This window comes from Rhipicephalus microplus, chromosome 5 (genome assembly GCF_043290135.1).
Source record: "Rhipicephalus microplus isolate Deutch F79 chromosome 5, USDA_Rmic, whole genome shotgun sequence".
Classification (NCBI taxonomy): domain Eukaryota; kingdom Metazoa; phylum Arthropoda; class Arachnida; order Ixodida; family Ixodidae; genus Rhipicephalus; species Rhipicephalus microplus.
This window is the reverse complement of record NC_134704.1, coordinates 12,107,208-12,126,533: the sequence shown is the minus strand read 5'-3', so window position 1 is coordinate 12,126,533 and position 19,326 is coordinate 12,107,208. Positions and strand designations below refer to the sequence as shown.

General features: G+C 43.6%; 1 protein-coding gene across 1 annotated transcript in view; it reads right to left on the bottom strand.

Annotated features, from left to right (window-relative positions):
- Positions 1-19,326, bottom strand: part of LOC119174013 (suppressor of lurcher protein 1-like) — a 129,702-nt gene that overhangs the window by 55,703 nt on the left and 54,673 nt on the right. Inside the window, exons 5-6 of the mRNA XM_075894849.1 lie at positions 16,629-16,843; positions 14,680-14,896 (exon numbers count right to left, since the gene is read on the bottom strand). Of these exons, the coding sequence (XP_075750964.1) occupies positions 14,680-14,896; positions 16,629-16,843 (432 nt within the window). The remainder of the gene's footprint in view (positions 1-14,679; positions 14,897-16,628; positions 16,844-19,326) is intronic.

Here is a 19,326-nt window from a genome sequence, read left to right as displayed (position 1 = left end):
GCGAAGTGTTCCGTTGGTGCTTCATCCTGACGTTGCGCCTGCGAAAGCATTGTGTACCGATGCATTGTGTTGAAAAGTTTCCGAAAAGGGTATCTCGCTACTTTATGCCCTTGGCTCGGAGGTCCCGGACAGCAAAAGCCTTCTTCTTCTTAACGGTTCTTTAGAGTGAAAGCTGCTGTGAGTTTACAATACCTAATTTTGGTGGTGAATATAGTTGTTCACCGACGGCGGTGTCCGCACCCGCTATCTCTCACAACAAGAAAAGCAATATAAATGATCTTGCGGAATTAGAACACAAGCCTTCTGCTTGTTATTCGAGTATTCTACCACAGAGCCCTGCCGTTGCTGGAAATTCCTTCGCAAAAATACCTTATACAGGAATCATGTCTGGCAACGAGTCGCGTTTACAGCTCAGTAGAAGGGTGAAAAAAAAAAAAAGCCAGGCGTCACACGAACTGAATCGCATACTGATCCGGTGGTTTTAATGCTACGCCTCCCCCCCTCCCCCATTACGAAGGACTCAGCCACAACTCTCAATCGTCGTTAGTCCTAGCATGTGCCAATGCGCAAGTACAGTGAGTACCACTTCTTCACAAAATTATAAACGATGGCACTGGAAATATCTTGTAGCCACCCCATCAAAGTTAAAAGGGGCTTTAGATAGGCCCCCCAGGAGCGCGAGGCCTGCGCGGAATGCATAGTGCAGCCGCAGCACACGATAGATAGATCTATCTATCTATCTATCTATCTATCTATCTATCTATCTATCTATCTATCTATCTATCTATCTATCTATCTATCTATCTATCTATCTATCTATCTATCTATCTATCTATCTATCTATCTATCTATCTATCTATCTATCTGTCTGTCTATCTATCTATCTATCTATCTATCTATCTATCTATCTATCTATCTATCTATCTATCTATCTATCTATCTATCTATCTATCTATCTATCTATCTATCTATCTATCTATCTATCTATCTATCTGCCTGCCTACCTGCCTGCCTGCCTGCCTGCCTGCCTGCCTGCCTGCCTGCCTGCCTGCCTGCCTGCCTGCCTGTCTGTCTGTCTGTCTGTCTGTCTGTCTATCTATCTATCTATCTATCTATCTATCTATCTATCTATCTATCTATCTATCTATCTATCTATCTATCTATCTATCTATCTATCTAGCTTTTGTACGGCAATAATTCAAGCAATGAATTTTTTCACACTATCTTCTTTTACCGCACGCAGCAAAATGTAGAGTAAGCTTATTTATTTTTAAAATAATGTGTCTATTTGTAAGAATTGAAATAAAAATAAATATTCACTATTTTCCAGAATTTTACTCCAGTCTAACCTACTTGCGTTTATAAACTATTGATTCATTGTGCTTCATTACAAGCATAAAATATTGTGAAAATAGAAAAAAAGTGATATTCAAATCGTCTGTTCGAGATCTGTTCCAGACGGAAGCTGGCGTTCTAATACACTTTGAGTACTACCATGAGAAAGTATCATGTAACTGTCTAGAATCATCATCATCATCATCATCATCATCATCATCATCATCATCATCATCATCATCATCATCATCATCATCATCATCAGCCTGACTACGTCCACTGCAGGACAAAGACCTCTCCCAGGTTCCACCAGTTAACCCGGTCCTGTGGTTGCTGCTGCCAATTTATACCCAATAACTTCTTAATCTCATCTGCCCACCTAACCTTCCGTCTCCCTCCAACCCGCTTCCCTTCTCTGGGAATTCAGTCCGTTACCCTAATGACCAGCGGTTATCCTGTCTACACGCTACATGTCCGGCTCATGTCCATGTCCTCTTCTTTATTTCAACTATATCCTTAAGCCCCGTTTGTTCCCTAATCCACTCTGCCCTCTTCTTGTCTCTTAAGGTTACACCTACCATTTTTCTTTCCATTGCTCGCTGCGTCGTCCTCAATTTAAGCTGAACCCTCTTTGTAAGTTTCCAGGTTTCTGCTCCGTAGCTAAGTACCGGCAAGATACAGCTGTTATATACCTTCCTCTTGAGGGATAGTGGCAATCTACCTGTCATAATTTGAGAGTGCTTGCCAAATGTGTTCCACCCCATTCTTTTTCTTCTAGTTGCTTCAATCTCGTGGTTCGGCTCTGCGGTTATTACTTGCCCTAAGTACACATAGTCTTTTACAACTTGAAGTGCACTATTACCTATCTCGAAGCGCTGCTCTTTTTCGAGGTGGTTGTACATGACTTTCGTTTTCTGCAGATTAATTTTAAGACCCACCTTTCTGCTCTCCTTGTCTAACTCCGTAATCATGAATTGCAATTCGTCCCCTGAGTTACTCAGCAATGCAATGTCATCGGCGAAGCGCAGGTTACTAGTACTCTTCATTAACTCTAATCCCTAATTGTTCTCATTCTAGGCTTCTGAAAGTAAGCACGTGGTAAATAGCATTGGGGAGATTGTGTCCCCCTGCTTTACACCCTTCTTGATTGGTATTCTGTTGCTTTTTTATGAAGCACTATGGTAGCAGTCGATCCCCTGTAGATTTCTTCCAGAGTGTTTATATATACTTCATCTACGCCCTGATTCCGCAGTGTCTGTCTGCATGACGGCTAATATTTCTACTGAATCAAACGCCTTCTCGTAATCAATGAAGGCTATGTATAGTGGTTGGTTACATTCTGAGCATTTCTCTATTAGCCGATTGATAGTATGAATATGGTCAATTGTTGAGTAGCCTGTGCGAAATCCTGCTTGTTCTTTTGGTTGATTGAATCCTAATGTTTTCTTCACTCTGTTAGCAATTACCTTTGTAAATAGCTTGTATACTACAGAGAGCAAGCTGATCGGCCTGTAATTCTTCAAGTCCTTGTCATCTCCTTTCTTATGTATTAAGATGATGTTAGCGTTCTTCCAAGACTCTCGTACTCTTCCCGTCAGGAGACACCTCGTAAACAGGGTGGCTAGTTTTTCTAACACAATCTGTCCTCCATCTTTCAGCAGATATGATGATACCTGATCCTCACCAGCAGCTTTGCTTTTTCGCATGCTCTCCAGAGCTTTTCGGACTTCTTCTATCATTACTGGTGGGTTGTCATCTGGGTTACTGCTAGTTCTTATAGTATTAAGGTCATGGTTGTCTCGGCTACTGCACAGATCTCTGCAAAACTCCTCCGTTATTTTAACTATCCTATCCATATTGGTAGTTATTTTGCCTTCTTTGTCCCTTAGCGCATACATCCGAGAAAACCGCAAGTGGACATGGAGGAGCCCTAATGGAGAAAATAAGAACGAAATAGACTTTATAGTGAGTGCACACCCAGGAATCGTGCAAGATGCGGAAGTGGTTGAAACGGTACGATGCAGCGACCATAGAATGGTATGGCCTCGAATTCGTCTAGACTTGAAGAAGGAACGACAGAAAGTGATACGCAAGTAGCCAATCAATTAGCTAGCACTGAAAGGGAAAGTTCGGGAATTCAGAGTGTCGCTTCAGAACAGGTACTCGGCTCTTAGTGAGGAAACCAACCTTAGCGTAGATACAATGAATGATAATCTGACGAGTATCATTACGGAGTGTGCAGTGGAAGTTGGAGGCAGGGTAGTTAGACAGGACACTGGCAAGCTTTCCCAGAAAACGAAGAATCTAATTAGAAAGCGTCAAATCATGAAAGTCTCAAGTACAACCGACAAAATAGAACTGGCAGAGGTTTCGAAGTTGATTAATAGGCGTAAGGTATGTGATGTAAAAAGGTATAACATGAAGAGAATTGAACACGCTCTGAAAAACGGAGGAAGCGTCAAAGCACTCTAGAATCGAGCATTAGGAGCACCAACTCGAGCATTATGAACAACCACCTGGATATATCCGGGTGGTTGTTCATAATGCTCGAGTTGGTACTCGTTATTTCAGAAATTTAAAACTGAATACTTATATGCGGGAAGCCGGCAGTGCAATGAATTTCAGGCAGTTTTAGCCGCAAGTCCGGAGCCTAACTGACAGAGAGTTCAACTCTCGCTTTTTTTTTTTTGGCTGGCTGTATGAGTGAAGTGTTTTTTTTTTGTTTCACCTTTAACTGTATAACGCGTATGAAACCAGCAGTGACAGACAGTGTCAATTTTTCGACAAATCTGCATCTATGTTAATGAACATTTCCTATATGATGTGTTTTAAGTCTTGCGTAAGCACCACTAGTTTCACTATGGCTAAAATGCTAACAAGTATCGCTTCTGTGACGACGTTTCTAGCAACAAGGTCCAGCCATATTTGATTGTATATCTTGGCGGTAAAACAAAGATACATGAAAAGAAGAAGGCAGACATGTGATGGTGTGGAAAAGGAAAGAAGAAAAAGAACTAAACGAATAACTTCTAGTAATTTTGTCGTTACCTAAATATCAATTGCGTATGCCATTTTTTGATAAATGGAAGCGCAAGGGCTGGTTAATTGATAGGGCGTATAGATTTCCAGATTCGGCAACAGATTCTCGACACAATTTTCCTTTCAAAGACACCGATATACCTCAATCTCCGTTTCCGGTATGCGATGAAGAAAACGAATGCTGTATATACGCCCATGACCAGCAATACAACGCCGCTTTTACGAGGTTTTTGAAAGATACTGAAGCTAGACGGAATCTTCCGAACTGAATTTCGCTCGTAGAAGAAGAGGCCCCAGATCGAAATAAATGATATTCTCACGAATTTCGTGATGAAGCAAGTCGGAATTACACGTTTCACGATGGAGCGGCGGTATTACTTTTCTTTCGAAGAGACGTCTACCTATCAGACGCTAACAGATCCAGGAATGGAGGCAGTCGCAAAAGAGCTCATTATGAGAGAGCACTTAATACACAGCGTATGGGGCAAAAATAAGGGTCATTATAGAGAGGTCTTACAGCCAATAACATATATCTCGTCTTTCACGAATTAAAGTAATAGAAGAAGCTATTTTTTTTCACGGTGTCATTTCAAAAGAGTCGAACCTCGGCGAGACAGGTTGGCGAATTGCACCCGAAGCCGGAATGAGTGCAGGCCGGGTTGGAAAGCGAGGAGGGCGTCCGCTTTTGCCGCCCAGTCTAAAAACCGAAATCTGCTTCGCGACGCGTGGCTTGACGTTTCTCAATTTTCCGATCGATGGGGCTAGCGTGACCGGCTACTATATAATACACGGTGGCGCTGTCGGTGACGTGCGTACCATACCGTACGTCTCCATTAGCGCAGAAATGAGAACGCCTTTCTCATTTCCAGTTACAAATAGGTTATTACGGATCCCGTCGCTGGCCCCTCGGCGAGCGGCGCCTTTCGAGTGATTAAACAGAGCGAGACGACGCAGAAAAAAAGGCAACGGGAGAGCTATGCACGCACGTCTTCTCTGTGCCCTCCCTGTTATGTCCTTGTGACGGCACTCTCTTTTATCAACCCTTTGGATGCCGGAGAAAGCAGAAAGAAAATTATACGGACGCCCCCGTGTCGGCGAACTTTGTATTCATGGCCATGACGACCTATCGATTCCGGGAAGGCTACACCCACCCATTAGTTTCCTTTTGCGTCATGCCGCCTGTGCTGTAATAGGAAAGAGGTGCTTATTAAAAAAAATTACTCGAGTGATGGGTGTGCCTTTTTTGCACTGTAGCACAGTTTAAACAAATACATCAAAGAGAGAAAAAACTTAATCGCTAGTAGATCGAAGGACCTGGACAAGTACCTACTAACATCCTACCTTTTGTGGTCGCATTTACTATTTAGATAGGTTATAGCTTATTAGCTGTTAGTTACAGTTATTACATGTGTGAGGTATTCCGCAAGGCGTGTGGTTATACACCATAATTTTGTTTGGCGTCATGAGCCAGGGAGGTGCGTTACAAAGAAATTCTTTCTTGAAATGCCCATTTTGCCTGCCTGTGTGGTTGCGCTCCCATACATGCCTTATCTAAGATTGTATAGACATGACGCCATAGCTAAGTTGCTAGACAAATTATGAGCGGATTCTCTTATTTCCACTGAAAATTGCAGAATATTGTCGTTGACTTACAATCAATGAAGTTTCATTATCATAGCCAAAGAATTTTTTCGTCGGGGTGGGGGAGGGTGGCTAGGCGCCATCGAAGCACGCTTTCTGTATTTTCGTTCGTGCGTTTGCATGTGTGCGTTGATATCATCATCATAATCATCATCATCAGCCTGACATTGTCCACTGCAGGACAAAAGCCTCTCCCATGTTCCCCCAGTTAACTCGGTCGTGTGCTTGCTGCTGCCAATTTATACCCGCAAACTCCTTAATCTAATCTGCCCACCTAACCTCCCGTCTCCCCCTAACCCGCTTGCCTTCTCTGGAAATTCAGTTAGTTCCCCTAATGACCAGCGGTTATCTTTTCCACGCGCTACATGCCCGGCCCATGTCCATTTCCTCTTCTTGATTTCCACTATGATATCCTTAAACCCGGTTAGTTCCCTAATCCACTCTGACCTCTTTTTTCCTGTTAAAGTTACACCTACCATTTTCCTTTCCCTTGCTCGCTGCGTCCTCCTGAATTTAAGCTGAACTCTCTTGGTAAGTCTCCAGGTTTCTGCTCCGTAGCTAAGTACCGACAAGATGAACCTGTTATATACCTTCCTCTTGAGGGATAGTGGCAGTCTACCTGTCATGCTTTGAGAGTGCTCGCCAAATATGCTCCACCCCATTCTTATTCTTCTAGTTTCTTCAGTCTCGTAGTTGGGCTCCGCAGTTATTACCTGTCCTAAGTAGGCATAGTCTTTTACAACTTCAAGTGAACTATTACATATCTCGAAGCTCTGTTCTCTTCCGAGTTAGTTGTACATTACTTTTGTTAACTGCAGATTAATTTTAAGACCTACCTTTCTGCTCTCCTTGTCTAACTCCGTGATCAAGAGTTGCAATTCGTCCCCTGGGTTACTCAGTAATGCAATGTCATCGGCAAAGCGCAGGTTACTCTTAACTTGTTAACTTTTATTCCGAACTGTTCCCAATCTAGGCCTCTGAAAACCTCCTTTAAGCACGCGGTAAGTAGCAGTGAGGAGATTGTGTCCCCCTGACTTACACCCTTCTTGATTGGTATTCTGTTGCTTTTTATGAAGAATTATAGTAGCAGTTGATCCCCTGTAGATTTCTTCCAGGATGTTTATATATGCTTCGTCGACGCCTTGATTCCGCAGTTTCTGCATGGCTGCTGATAATTCTACTGAATTAAAGACCTTCTCATAATCTATGAAGGCTATAATGGTTGGCTGTATTCTTAGCATTTATCTATTATCTTATTGATAGTATGAATGTGGTCGATTGTTGAGTAGGCTGTTCGAAATCCTGCTTGTTTCTTTGTTTGATTGAATTCTATTGTTGTCTTAATTCTGTTAGCAATTTGTAAATAGCTTGTATACTACAGAGAGCAAGCTGATCGGCCTGTAATTCTTCAAGTCCTTGTCACCTCCTTTCTTATGTATTAAGATGATGTTAGCGTTCTTCCAAGACTCTGGTACTCTTCCCCTCAGGAGTCACCTCCTCAACAGGGTGGCTACTTCTTCTTACACAATTTGTCCTCCACCTTTCAGCAGATCTGATGTTACCTTATCCTTACCAGAAGCTTTGCCTCCTTGCATGTTCTCCAGTATTTTTCTGACTTCTTCTTTTCTGGCCGGGATTGGAACCCCGGAGCTCTTTCATGCGAGGCTGATGCTCTAACCACTACGCCATCGCCGCTATACACATGCGTTGATATATTCACATGCAAATCATGATGTCTTAGAGAGAGGTTTAACCCAAATACCCCTCCCCCTCCTTTCTTTCTGGCTTCATCTTTGACTATAGCTGGCATAGCGGGGCTATTGAGCGTGAGATCGAGCAGAGTCACCGCCTGGCGGCAACTGGCCGAAACGGTGAAGTGTGGACATGAGAGAAACCTGCCAGCGTTCGCGATCTCAGAGGCCATGGTGTGAACGCACACAAGAAACACTTCGTGTTTCTTGTGTGCGTTCGTCATGCACATTCTCATAGTTTGGTTTGTTCGGTGATGTCAGCGCGAGTGTAACTTTTTCTTCGTATGTCTGAAACGTCATACGGAAGGATTTGGTCTTGCTCGACTGCTAATGCATGTAATAAAATCGGCGAGTGCAACTTTCCAGAGCGCTGTGTATACTCCTCGTACCATCCATTTACCAGAATAATTTATGAGTGGGTGGCACTTTCTGTTTCAAGCACATCGCAAAATGCTCTTGGCATTTTCCCAATCATGAGGACTATTAAAAGCTGTGTGAATGCAGCGTTTTTTAGCGACTCGATTGTAAAAAAAAAAAAAACCTGGCTGTAGGTCATGCATTTGCGCGCTGTTTGTATGTTCGTAGGTGCACAACTACGGCACTGTAATTTACGATTATGCGAGGAGCTTTCGTTGTGTTTATCTGGGCGTGGTACCACTATGTAGAAATATTGCTATCACATAAACTATGAGACTTCGGTGCTTACACTGTACTTAAAACAAAGTTACCATGCGCAACCATGTGCTTAGATTTAAGAACGCTTTAAAGAGCCCAGACGTTGAAAATTGATTCAGACGACATGCCTTATATATATTGTATAATTTGACTAAAAGTTTCATCTTATTACACTGTTTTCAGTGTTTTTGTGGCATCGTTAGTGACCGACGGAAAACTCTGGTAATTTTTTGTCTGAAAAAAAAAAAAACAGGCTTGTCCCATTACCCAGTCCTAAATTTCTTGTAGCACCGTCATGTACGATTGATATGTGGGGTTTAACGTCCCAAAACCACCATATGATTATGAGAGACGCCGTAGTGGATGGCTCCGGAAATTTCGACCACCTGGGGTTCTTTAACGTGCGCCCAAATCTGAGCACACGGGCCTCACCGTCATGTACGTAATCCATCGATGAAAGCTTTCTGCTCAACTCTTATTCAAAAATTTTGCTGGTTCAAAAACATGTGTATACACGCGGTAAACGGAGTTTAGCGCAAAGCGCCGTCAGCCACTACCCTTTCCTGAATAGACGTATCGACTGTCCCACATTTCATGGTGAACAGATTGACAGAAAAAAAATCGTATGCGCATAAGAAGCGAACGGTGGTACTGAATAAATCGCACAGATATGCGGGCTTTCTACTATCTTTCTTTCTTCTTTTTGTAGTATACAGAATATGAAGGTGTAAATGAGTAGTTCAGTCACGCTATAGCAGTGAGTAACAGTTGGAACGAATGCTAACCACGTACAAACAACACCGCAAAGGCGTGATTTAGTACGAAAGCGTGAAGATAGTCACCCAGAGCGAGCATCCCTATGAAAGGCAGAATGCGCTTTACTCGCGGGCAATGTTAACATTGCATAGGCGTCGTGCACCGATTTAGCAGACAAGATCGTAGATATGAGCAGTAGACTGTAGTCAACGCATTTTATCCGTTGAGAATCGGCTCAAACCGCACGCAACGAAGCACCGCTGCGTGTATTTGAATACGCACCGCCGACCCCCTATCCACACCTTCACATGACGGTGCTGCCACCTATAGGGCGATCTCGCTGCCAATAGCTGGCAGATGCAGTAATGAGTTTTATCTCGGAACGAGTTCACTTTACCGTTTAGCTACTTTGAGGGAACTGATAACATGTTCAGCAATGATTTCACGCAGTGATAAAGCGTGCCCGCTCTTTCCCCACACTTCAGCTTGTTCCCAGGCATACTTGGCTCTTTCGCTCGATTGTCGCGAGATGTTTTCGAAGAGCCGTAGCTGCTGCAGCGTGACCAAAAGTAACGTAACGTGGAGAATGCACGTTCTGAGATCAAACACGAACAAAAAAAAAAGAACATTCATTTTGTTGGTTTCTTGTAGTGCTGGCTCCCAGCAGAGGATCGCCAGCCAGATCGGACACTGCATAGCTAACCACCGTGGTTGCTCCTTTCGCCTACTTCTTCAAAAATGTAAATGTCTCTTCGAAGTGGAGAAATGTGGGCACAAATATTTCACTGGATATATTTAGAAAAAAAATCACAGCTTATTCACGAGGTGAATGATGATCAGTAGGGCGAAGCGGACGGACGAATGGACTCACGGACGAACGGACGTAAGTCCGTTGCATAAACACAGCCCAACGCACTGTCCCCAGCAAAAGCATGGACACAGGCCAAGAAACAGTGCCCAGCAAAACTATAGACACAGCCAAAGGCACAGCACCCAGCAAAAGATGTCGAAGATTTATCGCTTACCTTCGAAAATTTTGTGTTTAAAAGTACGCCGCTTGCTTCTCCCCCTGTTTGTAACTGCTTTCTTGTTGTGCGTCCCATTCATAGGTGTTCGGGAACAGAACTACGCCGCTATCATCGGCAATCCTTTGGGGCAGCTGGATGCGGCGACCGTCTGCGAGCTCCGAAGCTTTAAGCTCTTTCATTTCTTTGTGTCTGACGCGGCCACCACTTTTTCAGCACCCCGCTCCAACTTTGCGTTTTCTTTTCTTCTTCTTTCTTTTTTTCAGTCTCCGAGAATAAATTTTGAATCACTACCACCTGACTTGAATGTGAGCGAGGACAGCACTCCTCTGCGTTATAGTTTTTTTTTGCTTTTCAGACGGCGATTATAAATCAGACACGCGCCACCACCAGGAGTTGACGTCACCACTAACCCCTTTAAAACTAACACTCCATGGATGACACGGTACCTTTGAAAAATATAGGTCCTTCTATCAAAACATCGGCCAGCCAGTCTGAGGCACTTGCACTGTTAACCCTGATTATTCCCCTATCACTATAATAGTGCATGGCACTACCGCACTTGCGCCAAACTTAGTGTAGCGAGCACGTTGTATTCAACTCTATACACCGCAATACGAAATCGGCAAAGTTAATAATAACCACTAAACTGTGCAGAAAGGATTTACACTTCCGTTTCATGAGCCCAAGCGAATGTCTTGCGCTTGTTGAATCAAGAGCAGCTCTTAACGTCGGCTGTCATCCCACATTTATGTACACAATTTCTTTGGAGTGTATGAGCGTGATAGTACTATAACGGGAAATGTGAAAGCCACAAAGCCCTTTCTGGACAGGATTCCTGTAGGTTGAATGAACTGTGCAACTTATCCAACGCGAGAAATATTTTGGAAAACAATAAGAAATGCAAAGGAAGCAAAATAAAAAAAACTGCCGCATAAGTTTACGCGGCTCTATAGGAGAGGGGTGTAACCTACGCTTTTTCTTTCGTTCCCTCAAGGAATGTTGCATGGAGACAAACGAGGGAGATGGCGCTATGGAATACATGCTTCGTAAATTATTTCTCCACTTGCCTTTCCGTATGCTTAGGAGAATGGTACTAGTAAAGAAAGAAACTCAAATAGAAGCAAAGTTGAGAGCTTATTCTCTACAATCTGCACAGGGACAAATCTCGTGTTCACCACACCATGTTCGACCCGGCGTACATTCATCTAATCACGAGCGCCGTCAGCAAGCAAGCAAGCAAGCAAGCAAGCAAGCAAGCAAGCGTACGACTTCTGTCTGCGTGAAATCGAGTTACTGTCGTGATGAACGATGCGGAAGCAAACCTCGTTGATGGAATTCCGTTTTTCAATTCAGATTTAGTTTCAAAACACACGCGACAAAAGAATTCTGAGATCCGCGGGGGCGGGTTCTCCGCGTAGAAAAATGCACCACGGCGCTGCTTCGCCTTGTTCCGGAAGTGGTCGCTGTCGAATGTTGCCTCGATTGTTCCGGTTCCGTTGTTTTGTTTAGCACGTCCGCGGTGTCTGAGGCTGCTTTGTGTTGTCGCGGCTCTATGTGCGCGTTATTCATCAGCGTTAAAATGCGGCAAGCATTGCCTTTTCCACGGTCGGGTTCGCGGGTTGGGAGGCATAAACTGAATGCCGGCGAAAGAGGATTGATTGCTCGCGGTTGGCCTCTCGAATCGCATTTCACCTGTTCAGGCGCCAGAAGGATGCCCTTACCAGTTTTTTTTGGGGGGGCGCTAGTGACTTTTTTCAAGTGTTCTACAACTTGTTGTTGCTAAATGTTTATTCGCACATCTGCCCGATGGTGCAGTAATAAATGGGAATGAAATATGTTTAGTCATGTTCTGGCACACGTGGTAACATCACTGGGTGTTAGCACGAAGTAAATCGACGATGAACATGTCCCTAAACTCATTTGCAACCTTTTTTTTTTCTCGAATTAGGAAAAGTACGCAAATTTTTGAGCTGAATATGAAACGCGGTGCAAGTTCTTTGTGGAGAACCGTTAGCCAGAAAAACAAATGTGCTAAACACAATTTGGTAGCATGTTGTGGCACAGTACGAGCCTTTACGCTCCAGCGTTCACGCTTCTGTGGCACACGTCTAAACACTCATGTTGTGACGCGAGGGTCGCAAATTCCCGACTACCACGCGTCTTGACACAGGCTGCCTAATTAAATGAAATTGCACTCACGCGAAAGTTATATGAGCAGGCAGTATTAGAAGGGCAAGTGATTACCAGACCCGTTACATGCTCTTTAGATTTCAGATTATACATTGCAAAACGTTAGCAATGTTTTCACGCATATACCACTAGAAACCATTCTTAAATCTGCAACTGTTGAAAAATAGTATCATGTACCGTCAGCGCTTCTAATCAGGACGACACCGTGGCCTTATTCAAGTTAGGTGAAACATTTACGGTTTGCTGAAGAGTTCAAGGTGATATTGAGACGATTATGGGGAGGAGCAGGTAGAAGAGAGACCTCATCTGAGAGGCAAAGAGGTACCATGCATGTAGACGTAAAGCGATGCTAATGGTAAGTGCTACAGGCAAGAAATGGTCTATTTTATTATGTAAATATTACACACTTGTTGCAGCGTTGTGTGTTGGCACGCCTCGTCCATGACTGTCTCTTGCCGTGGAAGAGTTAGTGTCTCTTAGTATAGCAGAGGGTGAAGAAAAGAGAAAAAGGAGTGAAAGATGGGAGGTGTGCTCGATAACCGCCTCTGTATAGAACACTTCAACAAACTAGTTAACAGGCACAGCGAAAGTTGAAGATGTGAGGAGGAAAGCAGAGCGCGCTGCACGATATTAGGAGGTGGCGTCATAGCATTTGCAATATAACTGTATGCGCAACGCAAACTGCAGAGCACTTTCTGAAAGCTACGTGATTACTCTGGAACTATCGACGAGTCATACGCAAGAAACAGAAACGACGGCCCGGATGAGGTTTTTATGTTCTTAAGGCTTCTTCGTAATGATCAGGGGTTTGGAGAGAGGCTTGGAGAGGTAAGCATACCTCAAGTTCTTTGTTTTATTATACCATGAAATAAAAACACACACGCAGAGTTACGCCTGAATTTCACATCAAGAAGTACCGTTATCAACGAAAGCTAGCTGTTCCATTCCTCAAAATACATTTAAGCGTGCTGACACACAGGCAGTAGCAGTTTTTTATGCCAACAATTTTCTTCGTTCTACATTGACCGAAACGTTACCGGGAACAAACGAATAAGGCCGGAACATTACTACATCTTATAATATTCCACAAATTCAACATAGCTGCATACATGATAAGCGCTGATCGTAATGTCGCGTATCGGTAGCCCCGAATTTCTGAATCAGTTGAGAGCCTGCCGCGATTATGTATAGCTAGACAAGCGGTGAAGGGATTAATCACGTAGAGAATACGGTTGTAGTTGCCGGCGCCACGCATTGGCACCAACCTCTCCTTATATACATTTATTTAAAAAAAGAATACGGTTGTCTTCTCTGTAACAAGAAGTGCAATAAGGGAGATAATATGTAGAAAATAAAATAAAAAGAAGGAAAATTACGTCACGTAACCATCCTTGGCAAAACAACCCGTTTATAACAAACAGTGTTGACCTAGCATGTCACCTTCTACGTCAAGGAAATCCAAAATCCAGATAGGAGCCTACCGATGGAAACAACGTAGTGGTAAAATCAAGATTAACAGTGGAAGTGCCTCAGACTGACTGGCCGACGTTTCAATAGGAGGACCTGTCTTTTTCAAAGGCACCGTGCCATCTTTGGCGTGTTAGTTTTAAAGACGTCACCACTAACCCCCTTTAAACTAACACGCCAAGGATCACATGGCGTCATTGAAAAAGATAGGTCCTCCTACCGAAACATCGGCCAGCCAGTCCGAGGTACTTCAACCGTTAATTCTAATTACTCCACTTCTATGTCAAGATAACGCAAGAAACGAGATTTGCCGAGGCATCGGGGTACATCGCCCGGTAGCTTTCAATCGAAACTCGCTTGTTCGGTTCAGACCCGACCGGCTCACGAAGGTTAAAAAAAAAAAAAAAGAAGACCTACTAAAACCTACTGCTCGTTTCGAACGTTTTGATCCCTTTTGGGGCTTCAACAGTGAACTTCAGTCTCATCACGCAACAGTTCCTTCTCTTTGACCAGCCTACAGCGCAAAAGGGACGAGGACGAAGATAAAACAAGGAGATTCAACATTATTCGAATTATCAACCTAATTTTAAATTATGAATTCGTCGCCAATACCACAGAGGGGGTATTGCTCTAAGGCTCAAGCAATTAAAAAAAAGAGCCGACATGAGTGCTGTGCCGCCTACTTCAATGCTCTTCGTTCTTTAGCGCGCTGTGAGCTGTTCAAGAATGAACTATCAGCAACAAGCGCCGACTTCTAACTCCCTCCATGACGGAGAAGATGGAGGAACGACGCTGACCTGTAGTCACCCTGTTGAAGTCGAATCTTCTCGAATGTGATGCGAACCCTCTCGTTGAAGCGCGCCACGAAGCTGTACAGGCAGCGCACGTTCTTGGGGTACGTGGACGGGTAGAGCGGAGAGTAGAAGTGGCCATGGCCTTCCGTGCGATTGGCGCTCGCGAACCGGTAGCTGCACGTCGTGTTGGGAACGGCCGCGCCGTCCACTCTGTACATGTCTGCGTGAGAGAGCGAAATAAAGGGCTGCTTAGGTGAGTCTCCTTTGCACTCTTTCAGGTTACGGTTTCATTACGTTATCAAGCAATAATCAGGTTAGGTTAATTAGATATTTAGCAAGAAAGCTGCGTGAAAACATTTCTTTCTGCTATGATAAAAAATAAGTAAATTTGATACCTTGTGATTAGGTTAAACTAAAACACTTGTGCCGTGCTCTGTCTCTTTTTACTAGTTTTATACCAATATAAACCACAGAATAGTACCTGTATTCGTACCTTGACGAAAATTGGTCATTATGTTGCCTCCGACTTTTTGTTCTGTACAGATTTCATTTTTACGTTGTATCACAGATGTATCAAGCTTTATTATTAATAGCTGTTACCTAATTACTCATATTGCAGTGACATACAGCGAGTGATATGGATTGATATTGATTGATATGTGTAATTTAACGTCCCGAAACTACCTTGTCATTATGAGAGACGCCGTAGAGTCATTAGATCACCACGGTGGGGCGCGAGTGATATTATAGGCTACTGCCTGTGTGATGGCTTGCTCTAAGCCAATAGTTCTCAGATGTGGATCGGGGGACCTTAGCGGGTCCACGAAGTCATTTTCAGGGGGTTCGAAAATTCATCCTTGAACAAAACAACAAGAAAATTGACTTTTTTTTTCAAGGCACTCTATGTGCCATGACGACGTGTCCCGACTTTTTTTTTGTGCTTCACTGCATATTAAATTTGCATTGCGGCAGAGCTAACTCATGCTTTCTGTCTTCAATGACAAGATTTTAAGTTTTTTGTTTTATTTTATGTAATATATGCTCATTCAAGGCTTGTACACTTGAAGACCAAGCATGGCTGCAGACCACACAACTTATTGATAATTTGTTGTTGCCGAAACGGCGTGACAATTTATATTGATCATTTTTTTCTACGGAGAAACAAGGAGCACCTATTTCACGCTACACGTCGTACTAAAGGGACCAACAACCACATTTTATCGTACCTATTTCCTTTATCGGAACGGAAGGCTTACCAGTAAGATTGTCTAATCCTAAAACGAAACGTGGTATACGGCGCGAAACATATATTATCAAAATTCTTCCTTCTGCAGAGAAAATGAAGTCGTTAGCACGCGTGAAAATGCATGCTGCATACAGTGAGTGCGAGAGCGGTCCGTGTTCGAGCGTCATAGTTTACAACACCTGCGTGCACTCCGCGCACATGTGCCATAGCCTGACATGTGCCACAGCCTGACTTCGCGACATGTGACGGCCTTCTCACCGTGAAGCTACTCTTACCTAATAAAAAAACACACAATTCAGCACATTTTGACAATTAAATACATACTCCGATTTCGTGGGCTAATTATGGCGCACATAAGTACATCAGACTACGCGACTGCGTAGAGGAAACTTATCAATTTTATAATCAGGCTTCAAGGCTCTTCCCTGAGGCTGTGAGACATGCTAGATCTTGTTACATGTAAACACGACTTAAAAATATAAATATCACTTAGAAAAGTGCTTGAATTTTTCTTTTCTACCAATACATAATAACACCTTCTAGGCAGTGGTCAGTGACTTTAACTATGACAACCCACTCGTCCTCCAGTCCCTACACCATCTTTTTCCCTCGCTGTAAGGGGTTCCTAATGGCTTCCACAAGTCCACAAAGGATTTTAGAGAATACTCAAAGGAGCATGAAGTGCAGCCCACTAGTGCAAACTCACTCTTCTTTATGAAGCGATAGGTGCCCCTGAACCCAGTGTTGTCTCCGTGTTGGCCATCCGAGTGAAACTCGAACACCAACGCCTGGCCTGCCGAGTAGTGTACTTGCTCGATGTCGACTTCAGTGCCACACAGCACCGAGTTCCAGGGCGTCGCCTCGCCCACGCTCGTTTCGTTCAGGTGCAGGAACAGGCGCACGAAGTCCCCACTCAGGCACCTGTCCGCAAAGGAATGCGCACTTAGCGTGAGGTTGAGGGCGGCACAAGAGTTATCAATTAAAAAAAACAAATGTTCAGGTTAATTCAAATATGAATAGACATTACTTATATACAAGCAATAAATTACGGTGGCCTCGCACCAGGGGGGCTATACCAGAAGGAAGTTTGGAGCTGGGCATCCTTCTTTATTTCTCATTGGTTTTGTCTTTCTTTTCTTTTCTCCTTCTCAGTATTTCCTGTTCTTTTTTAGTTATTTCTTCTTCCAATTTAATCATTTATTTCTATGTCTTGTTCTTTCTCCTTTCTTCCTATTTCATCTAATTCCCTTTTGTTCTATTTCATGGTTGCTTCGGCCTTGCTTTTTTATTTTGATACGTGATTATACCGGCATTACGCCAAGTGCAGGAGTTGCTTCTTTGGTGACGATAATAAGTGATTATCACCAAGGCCCCCGAAGAACGACAGGAGTGTTCTTGGCGCGACCGCGCACTCACTTATTATCATCAGGACACTCGAAGAACAAGAGGAATAAAGATTCTTGGCGCGAGCACACGCTCAATATGCTACGCAAGGAGCGTTAGGCCAGGCAACGACGACAGCATGCGTCAGCCTGGCCTCTCAAGGTGCACCGCCCTTTAAATACGCCCTGTTATGAACTACTATCTTCTGCTTGACTCGACCCTAACTTTCTTTCTTACCGAGAGGGGTGAAGCACTCGACGGTTGACGGAGACGGGTAGACAAACGACAGGCGCTGTCCCTGCCATCTTTTAGGTGCGTAACCATTTTTGACAGTAGTGCTACACCAAACAGCCCAAACTAACGTTCCACTAGCAGTGCTGACAGGGAGATATTGTGGCCTTGTGCAGTTTGTGTTAATATCTGTACCATTGTACTTATAGTCGACTAGTTTTTACAAATGCTTTTAAGCTATCAATGCTTACAAAGGTGGCTTCACGACAGTGTCTAACAGCTGTGCAAAAAAAAAGCAGCTTTCTTGTTTTATAGAGGTGTCATCATTATTATTGCGATAGCGATTCTATGGACAGTCTCGGCTGGTTTTCGCCGTCGTCGCCGCCACCACCGGAGCTCCGGTCATTCATGTATATGTGTATGTATATGTATGTATATATATACGGGGAAGGATGCGCTAGCCTCCTGTTTTTGTGGAGGGAACATCGCCTTTCCGCCCGGGGTCGTTTGCACGCGCGTTTACCCCGTGAGCCAAAAAGGAAGGGGAGGGGGAGGGGCACTTAGGGTTGCCGTACTATCGCGGCAACGATCAGCGCGCGGCTTGTGCCTCCATATTGGTGGGAGCTTCTACGAGCTGCGCTCTCAACACGAAAAAAAGTATACGCCTAAAGTGTACCTGAAGCGGCTGCGTTTTCATACACCAGCGTTTTGTAAAGTTACGTGAGATCCAATCTGAATGAGTTCACTGCCAGCCTCACTTCGTATATGAACGCCGTCACTACGCACGAGCCTTGTTGTGGTCATCTACTGTGGCCGCGCCGCAGAAAACGAGGTTAATTAGGAAGCGCATGTTTACTACAATTAGTATTACTTCGTAAAGCATTAGAATATGTTGCGATAACATTCATTATTTTGCCTCTCTGACAAAACTATGAATTTAATATTTTCAAACTCCGTAAATCATAGTAGTGACTGCGGTTAACACACTGGAAAATACAATATATAATATATATTTACTCTTTCCTATCAATTTTTTTAGGTGAAGGGAAAATACCAAATGACGTTTCTGGGTAACCTTCATGTTGTCCTCTTCATTTCGCCTTTTCTTTCTACTAATCTTCCCCAAAAGGGTTTTATTGCTCTATGCCTAATTACATAAAATGTCTTTCATAGAATGACAGTAAATATTTTTTTCACTCTCACAAGTTAAGTCTGGTTCGCTGTCAATACTGAATTGTGCATCATCCATTCACATCTTTGTGTTGTGCCACAGGTTTGTCGAAGTTTTATGCGCATGATATATTTACTTGTGTAATGGTTTCTCGCCCCAACTGCACCGGGTTTTCATGATGTGGCGGAGACCATTTACACGCTACGTACACATAGTTTGTAAGACAGCAATGTAGTTATTGGGGCAGGTTTTTGATACAGTTTTAGAGGTTTGAGAGAACGCCGAACAACACGGACGAAAACGAGAACAGAGAAAGTGGTGTGTGCTGTTTGTTAGGTGTCCGTGGGACAATCAGCATCAGCAAACATCTTTAAGCAGGCTCTTAGGAATGGTACAACATTCGTAATATGAGAACAGGCACTGCTGAAATTGGCTAGCACAAAGGTAATTTTTGTGCTCACTGTGTTTTCAGCACACGCTAATGTAACTGTGCACTTGACTAAGACACGACGTACCATTTATAAGGAAGCGTGTTGTAAGCATGTTTGGCTCTGTATATTTGGCACTGAGCAAATAAGTATAACGAAAAACCTTCTCTAATAACGGTGCTTGAAAATGA